The following is a 12,239-nucleotide window of genomic DNA, read 5'->3' as shown; positions in this document are numbered from 1 at the left end:
ATGCCAAAAAAGAACAGAAGTTAGGAAGGCGATTGTTTTTGGACGTGCTTTGCATAATATGAAAACGAAAAGAATTTAGGAAGGTGATTGTTTTGGACATGTTTTGCATGATAGGAAAACGAAACAAATGATGTCAAAGTATTATGCAATTTTTGAGTAGCTGTCAATTGATAATTTAGGCTTCAGCGTAATCCTGAGTAAATTGATTGTAATGGGTAATTTATGCCGTGCACTGTGCGCTTAAAGTCTTGAGTATTTTTAAATTATTTTAATACAATGCTGTATTTTTTAAAATTATTTGTAAAAGGAGTTTAGGAATGACTTTCTCACTTTTACGTTGCATCCTCGCTAACCTGTCAATTTAGCTATCTCATGCTAACATTTTAATACTGTAAGATGGACAATTATTGTCCAAACCTTTTTTTTTTTTTGTTTTTTTAATTTTTTCCAAATATCATCATAATTAACTTTATCTAATACGTAGTATAATTAGTGTTATCAGGATGTCTATGTCGCTCTCTTGCGAAAGGATGAGGCCTTGTGGGCAAAACTTAAACACGTTCCGAATTTGAAAAGGAGGGACTCGTCGTTACATCACCCAGATTTGTAACGAATTTTCTCTTACGAAAGGGTTGTGGCCTTGTGGGCAAAGCTGAACACGTTCCAAATTTCAAAGGGAGGGACTTATTTTCTTTACATCACCCAAATTTACAAGGAATAGGGTCGTCATGAGTTCTAGAAGCTCCATTTGATCAAATTACCAATTTGTTTACAACATTTACTCGGTAATATAACGGACACTAGACTCTCGGAGTCTCTAATATCCATCCCATCTTCTGCTTCACCACTTTGGAGGTTTTTTTTTTTTTTTTTTTTTTTTTGTAAAACATGGTGGAATTTTCAATTTGAAAGTAACAACACATGTTCAAATAATAATTCGGATATACATTTCTAAATGCCCAACAAATTTTATTGTGTACAGAACTTACATAAAACCAAAAATTGGACCTAGGATATTATTTTATTAACAAAAAGAATTTCTATATATTGGTTTTCTTTAGAATGTGCTATTTAAATTTGTTAATAGAGCACTAGTACATATTCTCATTTCACAAAATTGTGTCATGACTACAATAAGTAAACTTATCTACATTATTCTACATTGTTTCAGTAATAAAACGTGTTACTCTTGTGAACTTGAGCGTCTTTACACAACATCGATCTTACTTCCATCATCGAACGAGGAGGCTCAATGTCCTTGTCTTGTAAGGCATGCCCCAAAAGCTGCTGCATCTGTGACGCAAATGTGTCATCAAGAACCTGCCATAAGGTTAGACCCTGGGTTAGTGACAAGTTAATACAGCTAGAACTATACTTTGTCATCTTTAATCCCTTTTACAAACGAAGTCTAAAGAGGCAAAATCTTTGTTACACCAGTAAGTCGGAAACAGATAAAATCACTTGCATGTCCGGAGAAAATTTACAATCCCTTAATAATACATGTAATTTTAAAAATGAGTCAGATATAACAAGCTCAAGTAAATACTCACAGAAACAGCAATTGTTGAGCCCTTGTACCACGCTTTATTTTCTTTCCGATTCTCCAAGAAACTAAGAACATCCTGCATCAAGTATTCAAGTATAAGCAGTTTAGAGTGACTGTCATTTTAGATATCTTAGATGTTTTACATCTCAAGTTTATGTCCACCTACCTGACCGATTCGGTCCCAGTAACCCCGGCATAGAGCAATAAAGACATGAGTTTCAAATATGGTGTGCAAATGATTCAATGTGCTCATTAGCTGTTCTTTCAGAGGCTGCATTCTGTTTCTAACATCAGATTCCCCAACACTTTCTTTGGAATCTTGCAGAATCTTCTTAATTTTTGTAGCGTTTTGTAACCTCGTCTACAAGAAAATAATTTCAAAGTTGAATTAACAAAAGCCAACAGAGCTCTCTCAGCCACAGGAGAAAATCCAGAGAAATACTCACATTTTCAACCAGCTTTTCAACAATGGCTTGCAGATAGTTTCTGAACTTTGCTCTTAGCATGACAGTAACCTCACTTAAGCGCTCTCCTGGTGTCTGATTGCCAGCATTAGGGATACAGGAACCCCATGACTTAAACTGAGTTTCTATCTTGGGCCGAAGAATGTCAAGCATCCTCTTCATTGAATTTAAAAGGATCCCAACCTGCAAAACCAAAAAGAGTGTGTAAGAACAAGCCCTCATGCCAATGAGGGATCATATCATCCTTAACAATTTGAATAGACAGAAAAGTACCTCATCTGGAACTGTGTATGGAGCCACATTTCGCTTGGTCAGTTTCTGCATATACTTGAAACCAAATTTCTTTGGCGCAAGATTTTCTTTTAGAGGGGCCAAGACATCGGAATATTGTCGGTCTAGAGCCTCCACTATGGACTTCTCTACATCAGCCACAGCCTAAAAGTACAATTACTTAGTGAGTACATCAACCCAACTTATAATTTGATTCTGCATGTAACAAATATGTATGACATATACGTCTTAGAACTAAGGCCTAATGATAATATAAATCTATTTAGTTCCAAAATAACACAATTTACAGGCCAGCTTGTAATTAGATAATCCTTAGAGCTCAAGACTAGTGATTATTGTTTTTTAAATTTTACAGGAAGCATATGAATGAATCTAGCCCATATTCAAAAGAGATACAGCAAAATGTACAAATTTATAATAATAAAAATAACATACATTTTCCAAGAAAAAGCTATATTCTGGCCAGCGGCTAACAATGACTTCATAATCATTCAGTGTATCTTTTAGTCTATCATACATTTCATCAACAAAAGGGGTAGTCGAATGTTGTGTTCGGACACCAGACCATTTGACCTGCAAAAATAAATTGTTAATGGAGAAAATAACGAGTTACAGCATCAAAAAAAATGTTAAAGCACTTGCTGAACGGGATTGATAAGAGGGATTATTTTGAGCTGGACAAGAAAAAACTAACAACGAAGTTGACATATCTTTATCACTAACAGCTTTAATCTTAAATTTTAGGACAAAACAGAAAATTTATACCCAATTAGGTTTGTATCATTACCTTGTCAAGTTTGCAGGTTTCAAGCAAAGCCAACCGCTTATCCTGAATCCAGACAACTATATACAAGTGGAACAAATCTTTTGCATCAACTCCGCCTTTGATGGGACTACATATGAAAGAAAAAGTAATAATCATTTTTTTTATATACAATTTACAGAATAAACACAAAAAAATAAATGAAGGAAAGAAGAGCCAAGAATTTACTTGATATTCCAGTTGACGAGATCTCTTTGGAAATCTGCTGTAGCTATCACAAGTTCTGCCACAGGTTGTGAAGGACCAGACGGAGGGCACGCAATGAGGAATTCACGTATCCGGTTGCAAAGTTCTACACTATATATTGATGAACAAAGATTTGGCAGATCGACAAAACTGCATCAAAAAAAAAAAAAAAGCAACCTATTAATAACTGATGTTTTTTTGGTCTCATCTCAGAGAGAGGGAGGGGGGACTTTTGCATGATTAGAGGCAACTAGAACTATAAATTGTAAGGGAGGAGTGGTCAGGAAGGCATCCCAGCTAGAGCATAGACCCTTAATGATGAATTTTATATGCTTCAGACAGACCCCAAGTAATGTACTTTTACATCAAGGCACAAGATGATTACCCATACACGTGTTATCGTGTATGTGCATATTTCCTTAGCTTGCAGCCTTTTTATCAGATGATTACTAATAATCTTATTATTTTAAAAAGATGGTAAACAGCTTCCACAATCCAAGGCACAAGACTCCCTATGTTAATTTGTAAACCACACAACACAATGCCCCTTTGGTCTAGTGTTGTACTGTTGTAGCATTGGTAGCTATTGCAATCACATAACTTTACAGTAGAGCAAAGAGCTTAGATAAGCACAAGAAATAAGCAATACATACCTGGGAAGTATGTGCTGGTTGTGGATTTCAATATCCGTGGAAACTTCATTACTGATGTTCAAGCAAAGATTTCTCATATTCTGGTATGCGGTGGTCATTGTAACTTGATCTAGCATGATTCCTTCACCAGTATTACTAACATACTCATCTGTCTCAGACACATGTCTCTTCGACCTTTTCTTTGCAGCAGCCTGGCATTATGAACATTCAGCATGACAATCCAAGGAAAAAAATCTCCCAATATACATACTCAAATGGATGGTGCTTAACCTGGAAGTGTCTACAAAGTTTATTCTGTGCCTCAGGAGACAATATATCGTGAAGAAGAGTGTAAAGTTTGACAGCAGGTTGCAAAGCAGGAGCTGCAACCCCACTTGCAGGCCTGAAGACTTCTGTCATTCCAGAAGGCAGTGATTCATCCAAGGATTTGTAATTCTCAAACGCCAGAGCAAGTATCTGCTCAATTTGATCTTCCACTTCACCTAAGATACGATTCTAAGCAACCAACAAGCGATGCATCAGGAACACACATAAATTCAAACAGTGTAGTATGCCATTCACATGAATAATGCTAAAGGCAAGAGGAAATTGTATGTATTCAAAGCCTAACTTTAAACCAACATACCTCCTGATGACTTAATGTGCTCTTAGTGTGGCCCTTCATAACCACAGGATAAAGCAAATCATACACAAGAGTCAGACAATCAGCTGTCGGTGTGGCAACATCCATGACATAAGTAAGGTATCTGTCATAATAGCAAATTGAGTTGCAATTATCTTAGGGCGTGACTCACACAGATCTCAAAAGCAATGATGCACAAAATTAATAAAAGAACAAGGTTTACCTAAGTTTAGTGTATGCATCAGAAACCCCGTAATAGGTTGCAAATTCTTCCAATAACCATTTCCACTCGCCATGCAGCAGTAAATGTCTTTGTTGAAAATGTTGAACTTTCATCGCAACTTCTAAAACCAGGTCATAGGCTACAGTCTCTGCCACAGAGCCGCACTAGTAACACCACACCCACACACACAAATTATGATAAGTTGACAATATTGTCAATACAAAATTCTAGGAAATCTTCAAAAACATACATCATATGAGCATAACACACACATACACAATCTTGTGCAAGAAATTGACTAAGTTAAACAAGGAGAATTTTCAAAATAATGCAGAAAGTTTCTAAAAATTACATGTTACACAGCTATGGAAAAAAACAACACAAATATATTTGCAAGAAAGAATATGATGAACAAGAGGTAAAGGTCACACATTCTATTAAGCCATCAAATGACTAAAATCCTGGATAGCATCTCTATCAAGACATCATACCTTATTATTACTGTTCTCCTCGGTACTCGTAGAGAAATTGATATAAAGTTGTATTTTACCAACAAGTTCATGCTCTGGTTCATGAAATATTGACCACCAACGTAGTTTATCATTCTGCAAGATTATTCAACAATGAACTTCTCTTATAAATGATATAAGATTCTCCACAAGTACATATGATAAAAAGATCAGAAAGATTACTGGATCATCAGCAACAGTAGCCACTTGGGCAACAACACGCCCACATGTTTTTCCTTTTGAATCCTGAACTTCAAGAATCAAATCATCTCCCAGACCATCTGGAAAGCTGTAAGGTTGTCAATGATTATCCCATGACGACAACTAAACATAAAATGATACAGAATCGAGAAACATACAATACATGAGTTTCGCCCGAACCGGGTTGCATCCGAACAACATCATCTTCTGGTGAACTTTTTAATCTCAGCAGACAGAAATGACTCTCTGGTAGCATCAGAGGAAAAAGGGGATCATAGATTAGAAGACTCTCAAAAGATTCTTGCACATGCTGTAAAAATTCCTAGTTTTACAAAACTTAATCCATGGATTATTTGATTCTTCAAGATAAATCCTATCAAAGCAAGATACATGACCAAAGAAGCTGTATAAAACATTCACGTCTTGGATTTAAAATGCTTCACGGATTACCTTGCACAGGTTCATATGATGATGCACTGTTACGCAATGTGGTCACTACACCAACTTTTAAAAGACCAGAAACCTGCTTTAAGTACTGACTACTGGCTTGAACATAAGCCAAACTCTTCTTTGATAAAGAACCATCTGTAGGCTTATGGAGAACAAAACGCACTCTTCGAAGGGCATGCCATCCTGAACAAACTGACCTCTGCACCTTGGATAACTGTGAGCGGGCAGACTCCATATTTATAACTGGAGCCTTTACAGAACCAAAACTACAACCAGTAGGTGGGTCCAGTCCCATTCTCACTTTTCGAACTGCAATTAAAGGAATCACAGGACCACTCATGGAAAGTTAATTTATTACAGTAATGAAGTCTAACAGCAATGGTAAATCATACCTTGGACCTTCATCTTCCCAATTATTTTCTTTGGTTTCTGCGGTGCTCCTTCAACTGCAACTTCTGAGCCACGCTTAGCCAGAATTTCCTCTTCTGACTGCAATAGTATTTGCTGCAAACTGTAAAACATTAAACAAATATAAGCCGCCAAACATTATAATTATGGACAAAAGCTTGAAAGCAACAAAGTTCCATTCATGTAATAATTTGTTCAAGAAATAAAGACAATTTAAATTCTAAAGTTCCATATAAATCTCGGAAAGTTCTCTTATTATTTGTTTTAAGTCACTATGAAAATTATGGAACAATCCTAACACCATAAGAAAGCGAACAAATGTCTGAACTGATGGAACAAAAATGAAAACAAAACAAAAAATTTCCAGAAGCCAGAAATTATAAGACCGATCAAACGTGGATTGCAGTTGCAGAATTGCATATGATTCATGATATGCTCATCAGGCCATGGTCGCAATAAAGCTCTATTGGAGGTAACCTTAGTGGAAACTAGTATAGTACCCGTGCGTTGCACGGCGGTGATAAGTAGTTTTTCCATATTTCTTTTATATATTTTGTTGTTGATATCATTTTAAAATAACTTGGCTTGCTTTTTACAAAAAATAAAAAAAATTAAAAATTGGTATATAAATATTAAATAAAACATGTACATAGTCTTTTTTTTAAAAAATGTTTATTATTTATTATTGCATTATAATATTTACTACAATGTTATATAAAATTTTCTAAAATGATGGTTAGACAAAGTAGTAATGAGTATACAACAATATTGATGCCAAAATCAGCTTTCGTATTTTTAGTTTTAAACCTACATAATCCTAAAATCTAGCAAGTATAAGGAAAGGGCAAAAAAAAAATTAAATAAACTGATGATAATGAGAGTTTGACACATAGGGCACTTTAAGAAATTGATGACATTAACACGTTTTATTTTAGTAATAGTTAATACATGAGCAAAATTCATAGTAAACGGGAAAAACATAGCACAATGCGCAGTGGGTCGGATTGTTGGAAAAGTCATTTGGCACAACGCTACAACCACTACAGCAGATTAGACAAAGATTAAAGTAAATCTTCATTCCCATAATAATCGCCAAAACACACTGTTAATTGTACAAATTTTAATCTTTAATTGAAGGGCTAAAAATATACAAGTACATAGCGATAATGAAAGAATTGATGTAGACTAAACTCACCCAAATGCACTCCGCAATAAAGCACACTCATTTTCGAGAAATACAGGAGCTTCCATGCAACTTCTTGCCCAGGCATTGAGACAAAGACGAACACAAGCATCATATGCAACCACTGAATGCCATGGTCCTTGAGTGCTGAATTATTTTCCAAGTTGAAACAAAGGAATATATCTTAATATTGTAAAATAGCATAAAGTTTAGAGGTAAAAGTTAAATAAGCTAAAGTAGGATAACAATTCCGATATAAGCAAAAATTACCTTGCATGAAATGTAGGCAGACGAGCAGCATGTGAACCTGAAGACCCTGCAGATTCTGCACCGCCCATAGTTCTGAGAAGCAAATTAAAATAAAATTAATAAATCTTATCAAGTTACCCAGGAAATACATTAGTGTCATTGTTTAGTTAGCAAAAACCCATAAATCTATACATTAACCAAAGATGGCACACCAACCTTGCATGTGGACCAGGATTTGTTTTTTCTATACTATCCACTTGATGTGACCCAGATAGCTTAACACTAGGAACGATTGGCTCAACTTTGTCAGAAGCATCATGAGAATCAGCAGATACTTTGTTATTGGGTACAGGCACAGCTTGATTGGCATCCTGACCAGAGTTGCAAACTGGAGGTGCACTTGGGGTATCACCATCATCCTACATGAAAGGGCTTGTTGAGTCCACACCAATAAAAATTGCTAATATTACAGATATAGAGCACAGAAAGAAAGCTGAAAGAAGCAAACAGCCAACAGGCAGCAAAATTACTGGCTTAAAGAAATGAAGCGCTCAACTTTCACGCAATTATATGGGCATAACAAGCAAAATTACTTTCTTAAAGGATTGAAGCTCTGAAACCTCACACAAAAATACTCCATTACACAGATAGCAAGCAATTTAGGCAGGAAAATCTAAGAAATAGACAACAGCATAATAATTTATGCATCTTTTTGAAATTAAAAAAAAAAAAGTAACAAGGGCATGTGTTATGTTACAAAATGACTTGGTCTCCAGGAAATTATGTTTCTACTCTACAATTTCTAAAGTATATGTCAGCATTCTTTGTAATCCTTTTCTAGTCAACAATCCATATTTGAACCCCATCTGCTGTGGCAAACCAGGACACAAAACAAACAAAATAACAATTTATTCCTTATCTTAGCCTTACACAATATGGACTTCACATGGCATCATAAAGCAATGTAGAACTCACTGAAGTACATGTTCAGATGTTCTTACTTCAAAATCCTCCCTCCCTCCCCAAATATAGAATTTCACATGGGTGTTAATGAAGTTTGGCTGGTCAGCTAACTGTGATGCGTGACTATGCCATTTACTGACACTACAAATTATAGCTTTATGTTATAACACAGGTAAGTGGCATCGTTTTCCATTTCAATTGAGTATCAAGAAATGACCCCATATATACTAATTTCCTGTCGTGACTACAGTTGCAACAGCAAAAAAATGTTTATTGAGCTTGGCATTAACACACAAACAATGCAGCTGCAATTTACCAAGTTTGGAAATGTATACTTGATTCTTCGCTACATGTGCTGACCAGCATTCAGTTTATGTTGTTAACAAGCTTGTGGAAAATTTGAGTCACACTACCAACTAACCAGAAAGGTTTCACAGAAGGTAAAATGAATACTCTCGTATTTTTCATAAATGTTGGAAACAATTTTACACTTTTATCAAGCATGTAATTATACACATTGTAAGAAAGTCGAAATAACATACCTTCCCAATATTCACCTTTGAAGTTATGCTAGATGCATAGCCTTCTGAAACATAAGCTTGTGAGCGAGAAGCAGTGCGAATGTTGCTACCAACTTGAGAAGAAGAAAACTCGGAGCTACCAGCAGAATCTTCAGACTCATCTTCTGCATAACCATTCTGCGCGACTGGGTATCTTCCATTCTTTTTAACTAATCGCTCACCCCTCGTCCCACTCAACTCTACCGACGAATACACATCAGAAGACAGATAATCACTTCCATAACTCATCCGAGTTGGAGGCAATGATCTTGTGTTGGAGTATCTGTAACTACTTGTAATCGAGGGAGTAGCACGATCATCCTGCGGGGACGAATCCATAGAATACCTACCGCCGTAAACATCCTCCTCCTCGGATTCTGAGGTGATGTCATTGCCAGAGACAGAAGCAGAGTCATCCCCAGGAATACCTCTAGATACTGGAATTGCAGTGGGTGGCAAATGCCCACTTCGGAACTTGCCAGGTGGTGGCAACCCAAAACCTCGGCTGCTGCTTCTTATAATTGGGTCAATCCTTGTTCTGTTGTCTAACACTGACAGTGGTTCTTCCTTCTTACCATTCTTAGAACCCTAAAAAAATAATTAAAAAATAAAAATTAAAAAAACAAAGAGTTTTATTAAATTGAAAACATTATCAGAATTCCATTCACTCCCTGATTTAACCACTATCAAATATATCAAGATTGCCAAAATTAAAATGATACACTTGAACACAATATAAAACTGATACCTTTTTTTTTTTTTTTTTTTTTTTTGAAACATGATACCAAAATATATAAAATGCAAATATAGAAACATTATCAAAATTTAGATCATACCCTTCAAAAAAAAATCAAAACAAAGTGCAAATTCAACAACATTACCAAAATTCAAATCAGACCCTCAAAAATAAATTAATCATAAATGCAAAATTAAAATTAAAGTGCAAAATCAACAATTGGCAATGTACTAAATAAATTACAGTAATACATTGCCAAATTTCAAATCAGACCCATAATAGAAACAACAACAAAATTACAAAATCCAAAATATAACCAAAATTAGCAACATACTAAATTTAAATCAGACCCACAAAAATAAAACCAGATAAAAATGCAAAAATTATAAAGGAAAAATGTGGAAGTAGAAGAGTACATACCTCTCGAACCCATTGAAGGGCACTGTTATCAAGGCCTTCAGTGAACATTTTTAGGGCGGAAGTTTCAACTTATTGAGAACCTAGTTACCAAAAAAAAAAAAAAACAGATTTTTATTTATCAAAGTTGAAAAAATAAATGAACCCAGAAAATAAAAAAGACAAATTTTGAAAAGAGGAAGAATGGAAATTTGAAATGCAGAAAAAAGCAGATAACTCACATAGAAAGCTTGAGTTGGGCCACAAAAACAGAGAAGCTTCCTCTGATTTTGTAGAGAGAGAAACCTGAAACTGGGAATTTAAAGAAGAAGAAGATGAAGAGAATTTTAGAGAGAGAAAGTTGAAATTTTTAAAATGACATAATCAACACTCAAGTACAAGATTAGTATTCCCAGATTAAGAAAGAGAGTGTGCGAGGAGCGGTGTTCCTTAGCAAGGAAGAGTGCCAATTTTATGTTTTTTTTTTTTTGGTATGGTTTTGTTTTGTTGTTTTTATTTTTTAAATGAAAATTACTTTAGTTTTGCCTCGTAAAAATATAAAAAAAAACAAAAAAAACAAAATAGCGTGTTTGTTTGACACACCCAAAGCATAAAAGTAATTGGGTAACGTAACCACTAATCAAGTAATCTCGATCACGTGGTATAGCTAAGCTAGTCGGATATGAAAATTTGTGAAAATAAAAGGCAAATGAGAGTATTTTTGGGAGGAAATAAAGAAATTTACCATTTTATTTTTTAATATGCAACTAGTATTAGATTCAAGTAATAACACTAATTTCCTCAAAAAAAAAAAGTAATAACACTAATTGATACACGATTTTATTAATAACAATTTATACCGTAAATAAGTAAACTCGTTTTATACCGTATACTCACTTGTTTATAACTTAAATCAATTTCTATTTTCCTAGGTTGAGATATTTATTTTATACTCGTAATTTGAAATTGCATATCAAATCAACCTTATACTTCTAAGTAATTCATCAATATTAGAAAAATTTTGCAGGCTAAATACTTTGTAAAACTTTATGGTATATATCATATATGTAATTAAGAATAAATAGTTTTAATTTATCAAAAAAAAAAAAAAGGGAAATAAAAGAGAAAACGAAAGTGGCGAAAATAGAGGGAGCACGAAAGTGAGGAGGTGTAGCGAGGGGAGGGGGTGATATAATAACAAGCGGGTGATGGAGGCAACAAATGTAACAGTCGAACGTTGGAGTGTGAACTGTGAGCTTCTCACCTCGTAAAATTTCTACGGCAAATTTAAAAAATTCATGAATGTCACATGGATTGTGGGTCCCACATTTGAACAGTAAACCTTCCCCTGTTTTATTCTTTGGTTGTACTACCAATTTTTGTTGTCTTGCTTTAAAAAAAATGTGAATTGTTCTTTATTTAATTAATACTCGGTAGAATTTGCGTTTAGATTATGCAAATCAAATTCATTACTCTTTATGTCCCTAAATTACATTCCTGCTTTCTGTTTTAGATATTTCACAATTAAATTTCACCTTTTTATTTTTAGTAAGTTTTTTTTTTTTTCTAAATATCCCAAATACATTCTCTTTTTCAGTTGTACTTTTAATGTATAATTAATGTATTTACATTCCACTTTTAATGTTTGGTTGATTAATGTACTTTTTTAGCCTTGTGCCAAATTATAATGAATATGATTGGTTAAAAATTTTCAATTAGGAGCATGTAATTGGTCTTTTTTTTTCAAAGGATTGATGACATGTTATGAACAATCAC

At 34.5% G+C, this 12,239-nt stretch overlaps 1 protein-coding gene across 1 annotated transcript; it reads right to left on the bottom strand.

The window, feature by feature from the left end:
* Positions 1–555: 555 nt before the first annotated feature.
* LOC110706680 lies at positions 556–11,375 on the bottom strand. The gene is made up of 23 exons (XM_021884635.1): positions 10,706–11,375; positions 10,488–10,567; positions 9,314–9,919; positions 8,025–8,227; positions 7,830–7,901; positions 7,572–7,706; positions 6,361–6,479; positions 5,969–6,277; positions 5,677–5,764; positions 5,501–5,606; positions 5,300–5,413; positions 4,809–4,972; positions 4,589–4,709; positions 4,234–4,458; positions 3,964–4,154; positions 3,293–3,460; positions 3,089–3,194; positions 2,737–2,874; positions 2,284–2,445; positions 1,993–2,193; positions 1,713–1,907; positions 1,551–1,622; positions 556–1,320 (listed from the first exon to the last, which is right to left on the bottom strand). The coding sequence occupies exons 2-23, from the start codon at positions 10,533–10,535 to the stop codon at positions 1,168–1,170; spliced, it is 3,696 nt and encodes a 1,231-aa protein (XP_021740327.1). The 5' UTR covers positions 10,536–10,567; positions 10,706–11,375; the 3' UTR covers positions 556–1,167.
* Positions 11,376–12,239: the final 864 nt, after the last annotated feature.

This window comes from Chenopodium quinoa, unplaced genomic scaffold, assembly GCF_001683475.1.
Source record: "Chenopodium quinoa cultivar QQ74 unplaced genomic scaffold, ASM168347v1, whole genome shotgun sequence".
Classification (NCBI taxonomy): Eukaryota; Viridiplantae; Streptophyta; class Magnoliopsida; order Caryophyllales; family Amaranthaceae; genus Chenopodium; species Chenopodium quinoa.
Note: the sequence above shows the minus strand (reverse complement) of the source record. Positions and strands in the feature narration are given on the sequence as shown.

What these genes read in the sequence shown, in the direction of transcription:
- LOC110706680 (XM_021884635.1), bottom strand. Translation starts at nt 10,535, where the DNA reads ATGTTCACTGAAGGCCTTGATAACAGTGCCCTTCAATGGGTTCGAGAG. An exon ending in TTATTGCGGAGTGCATTTGG is followed by an intron (nt 6,480 to 7,571) that starts GTGAGTTTAGTC and finishes AATGTTTTACAG; the next exon opens with TTTGCAGCAAATACTATTGC. An exon ending in TCGGGCGAAACTCATGTATT is followed by an intron (nt 5,607 to 5,676) that starts GTATGTTTCTCG and finishes ACAACCTTACAG; the next exon opens with CTTTCCAGATGGTCTGGGAG.